General features: G+C 60.1%; 1 protein-coding gene across 1 annotated transcript; it reads left to right on the top strand.

The window, feature by feature from the left end:
• The first annotated feature begins 1,913 nt into the window (after window positions 1–1,913).
• On the top strand, window positions 1,914–3,048 carry LOC126498671 (proline-rich protein 36-like). Its single transcript, XM_050137547.1, has 2 exons — window positions 1,914–2,688; window positions 2,761–3,048. Exons 1-2 carry the CDS (start codon window positions 2,214–2,216, stop codon window positions 2,784–2,786), a joined length of 501 nt encoding a protein of 166 aa, XP_049993504.1. The 5' UTR covers window positions 1,914–2,213; the 3' UTR covers window positions 2,787–3,048.
• The last annotated feature ends 678 nt before the right edge of the window (window positions 3,049–3,726 follow it).

Raw genomic sequence — 3,726 nt, 5'->3', positions numbered from 1 at the left:
CTCACCAGCTTCCTTCAGTCAGAACCAACCTTGCCACAGGCATTGGTGGACCCTGCAGTTTCAAGGGGGCAAGACGGGCAAGCAGGAAGGGAAAGGTTCAGGGGCGGCCAGGCTGTCAGGAACAGCTGTGGAATCCAGGCCCTTTGCCCAGAAGATGCCAAGCACGTCAAGTTGGCCTCTGTGGAGAGGGCAGAGGTGCTTAGAGGAGTGGTAATGTCACGGTGCCAAAGTATTAGAAGGGTACTAGTGGGTGGGTGAACCCACGGCCCCAGGCCAGTGGCCTCACAGCAACGGAGACTATCCCTACTGCACTCCCTTCCATCCTCATTCCTGATCTGAGCTCTGAACTGGGCTGCTCGGAATGAACCAAGCACAAGGATGCCCCTGCCCTTGGTCCAAATGCAGGAAGCTGGCTTTTCCTGGGGGAAAATGTCAGGGTAGGTGACCTGGGTTCAGACAGATGAGGGAACAGCCCCTCAAAGGTAATGTCCCTTCAGTCCACACCTAGAGGACGTTCAGAGAAGGACATGACGCTCCAGAGGAGACTGAGTCTCAGACCCAAGTACTGGGTGAGTTCAATGTCTGCCACCCAGTAGGTCAACATCAGTGGACGTGGAGTGCCCTTTGAGAGAAAACAGCAAGTGTGGACTGGGCACAAATGGGCAAAGCCAGTGTCCACCAGCTTGCTGTGCAGAGCATTAGGGCTTGAGTCCCCTTCTGTGGACGGTTTCAGGGTTGATCTTTCTCACAGCACCTGCTTTCCCCAGAGACCACAGCAGGGAACCCAGAGACTCTTGTAGGAGTGGGTCTTAGGCTGGAGCCCCCACTCTTAGCCTTGGAGAGCAGTCCAGAAACAGAGACCCCGGAGGCCAGGAGGTTGAACTAGCAGAAGTGGGGGTAGGGGGCTTCTTCGGAGTCTGGGCTTTTTCTGGTATCCCAGGTGGGAGCTGGAACCTGGTCAAAAGCTGCAGGGGACCTGCCTACAGGTGGGCACTGCGTGGGGGAGGCGTCAGGAGCCAAGGAGGAAATGGCAGAGCAATTTCCCGAGGAAGGAGGAGAGATTCCTGGCTTGGGCTCTAAGGATGCCAGAAGGATGCTAAGCCAACAGTGGGCTCCCAGGCCACTCCCTTTCAGAAAGGCAAAGGGGTGCGGCCCCTTTCCCCTCCCTCCCTGGTAGGACTGGAGTGAGTTTGGTGTTCTTTGAGTCCCCCTCCCCAAGCCCAGGAGAACATTGCCCGGCCACCCCCATTGTCATCAGCCTCTGAGATTTCTCTTCAGGTACCCCTGCCTCCCTTTCACCGCTCCTGCGGTTCCCCACCCCCTAGAAGCCTCTATCCCCTGCCGCTGCACCAGATTCCCACTTGCCCCCTGGAGCCCTCTCAATTCACAGTTGGCACCGCAGATGACACTCCGTTCCTCTGTGCCCACAATCTTGGCCCAAAGATCCTCCTTGCCCCGAGGTCCCCCAACATTGACGTCCCCAAGGCACCGGTGCTGGGGAGCAGGGGGTACCTCTGAAGGCACTGCCCGGCTACCACGGGGACAGCAGCTCCTCGCTCCGCCACACACGTTGTCCTTGGGCTGCTGGGGGTGGGGGGGAGGTCCTTGTGGGGACACTGCGAACCCGGCCCCGGGCATCCAACCTAGCAACGTCCCGACTGCGGGGTCTGAGTCTGAGTCTTTGCCGCTAGAACCCACGCCCCCGGGGCTGGGATGACCCTGGTAGGAAGGGGTGCAATTCGTGAGGATCCAGCCGACAGCAGCCCTAGGCTGGGGCTCCGAGACGGCGACCAGGCGTTGCAGCCATCCTGCCCGCCGGTGCGGGGCGCCCCAGCCCGTGCGGGGCGCCCCAGCCCGCGCGGGGCCGCGCTTACCTGGGCTGGCCGCCTCCGGGTCCCGGTACATGGTCCCCTCGTCGCCGGCTCCCTCCGGGCTCCTCAGAGCCGCCTGCGACCGCGCGCTGCTCTACCGCCGCTGCAGGGCATGGGGCCGGGCGACCCCCGGGGGCGGGTCCGAGGGCGGGGGCCGCGCGGGCTGCACCGAGCCGCGGAGCCGGGGAGCGGGGGCCGCCCGCCAGCCCTCCCGGCTGCCCGCGGAGCACGCTGCCGCCGCCGCCGAGCCGCGCGGAGCCTCCTCCCTCTGGCCTGCGCGCCGCGTGTGCGCGCCGGAGCGTGTGTGAGTGTGTACGAGGCGGAGTGTATGTGTGTGTATGTATGTCTGTGTGTGTGCGTGAGTGTGTGAGTGTGTGTATGTGTGTGTGTGCGCCCGGGGCACCGCCGGCGCCGCCCGCCCGCCGCCGAGCGCCACGGCCACTGTCACTGCTGCGCCCACTGCCGGCCGCGCGCTGCACTGCAGCCCTGGACTGGCCGCCGCCGCCCGGAGCCGCCCCGAGGGCACGGCCGCCGCCCCGCACACCCCAAGCGCTCACGAGGCCCCGCCTGGAAGGGCCGCGGAGCTTCACGGCTAGGTTCGTCCAGACTATGGAAGACGTGACCCACTCGGCCCGTGCGCCACGGGTGGCGGTGGACTCGCAAGCCGCAGGGTCGCCCAGATGGCCACCTCCTCCGAGGTGCCCTCTTGACTCCGTTCCGAAAGGCGTGGAGATCCGCCCCGTGTTTTCCGCTCGGTGGCCACTCGAGGGCGTTAGCTCTGGACTCAGAACAGCGGAGGACCAGGGAAGAAGGGTTGGTGGGTATCAAAACCAGGAGTGGAGTATGTTGCCAGAGCTGGGCCTCGGTCTGATAGTCTTGTCTTTCTCAGAGATGGTCCGCTGCAGGAACAGATAGAACTAGAATCTCCATCTTCCGTGGAGTACTACGTATCGCAACCTTTCCCACCTCTTCGAGCTCCGTGAGAAAAGAAAGCAGCTGTTCAGCCCCTATTCATTCCTTTCTCGACCCTGTTCTCCTGGTCCTCCCCTTTCCCTTGACCCAGTGTGCCCTTAGTAGAAATTAAATCCCCTTCTGTCAACCTTGAGGATCTCTTGGAGTGCTCTCTGATATCTGCTCCCTGTATCTGTTTAACATTTTCCAAATCTGACAAACTCTGGGACAATATGATTCTGGGGCAGGGAAGAGACAGAATCGTGTCTCAAGAACTTTAAAGGCCCAGGACCGAACCATGGGGATGAGGTACCAGGCCTCTTTACACACACACACACACACACACACACACACACACACACACACACATCTTTATACGTCTCTGCCCCCAGTACCCAGAAGCATACGAACAGCCTAGCTCACAAAAAGTCACAGACCCTGCCCACCATGCAGGTCTTGCCCCTACCCTGCCCTGAAAGGGGTGCTTACAAATGGCAGCATCCCTCCTTCCATCCAGTTGACAAGTGAACCAGGCTTTCCAATACTGAAGATTTTTGCTCTCAGAAAGCCAGCTAGCTGGCTTCATACTGTGTGTGTGGCTCATACCCTACCATACCTCCAGCTCCTTTGTGGTACTGCAATCAGCATCCATTGGGACAAATCTTTGCTCCAAGTGTCCCTCACTGCATTCACACACACACACACACACACACACACACACACACACCATTCCCTGGAACTCACATGGAGATTACCCCACACACACAGACACACACACACACACAACACACATTCACCTCCTCCCACAGCTTTTCCGGTTGAGAAATAGATAAGGAAATTCCCCCAGCAAACCTTCTCCAAGATTGTTCCGGTGGAAAACAGATTTCCTGGGATTGAATATTCT

Source organism: Alexandromys fortis, unplaced genomic scaffold (assembly GCF_014885135.2).
Source record: "Alexandromys fortis isolate MF-2015 unplaced genomic scaffold, M_Fortis_MF-2015_v1.1 scaffold_3, whole genome shotgun sequence".
Lineage (NCBI taxonomy): Eukaryota > Metazoa > Chordata > Mammalia > Rodentia > Cricetidae > Alexandromys > Alexandromys fortis.
The sequence above is the reverse complement of the archived record's forward strand: the minus strand, read 5'-3'. Positions and strand labels throughout refer to the sequence as shown.

Bases quoted from the DNA above. Each gene is read 5' to 3' on its own strand.
- LOC126498671 (XM_050137547.1), top strand. From the start codon at position 2,214: ATGTCTGTGTGTGTGCGTGAGTGTGTGAGTGTGTGTATGTGTGTGTGT. The intron at 2,689-2,760 runs GTGGGTATCAAA...TGTCTTTCTCAG, and splicing joins GGACCAGGGAAGAAGGGTTG to AGATGGTCCGCTGCAGGAAC.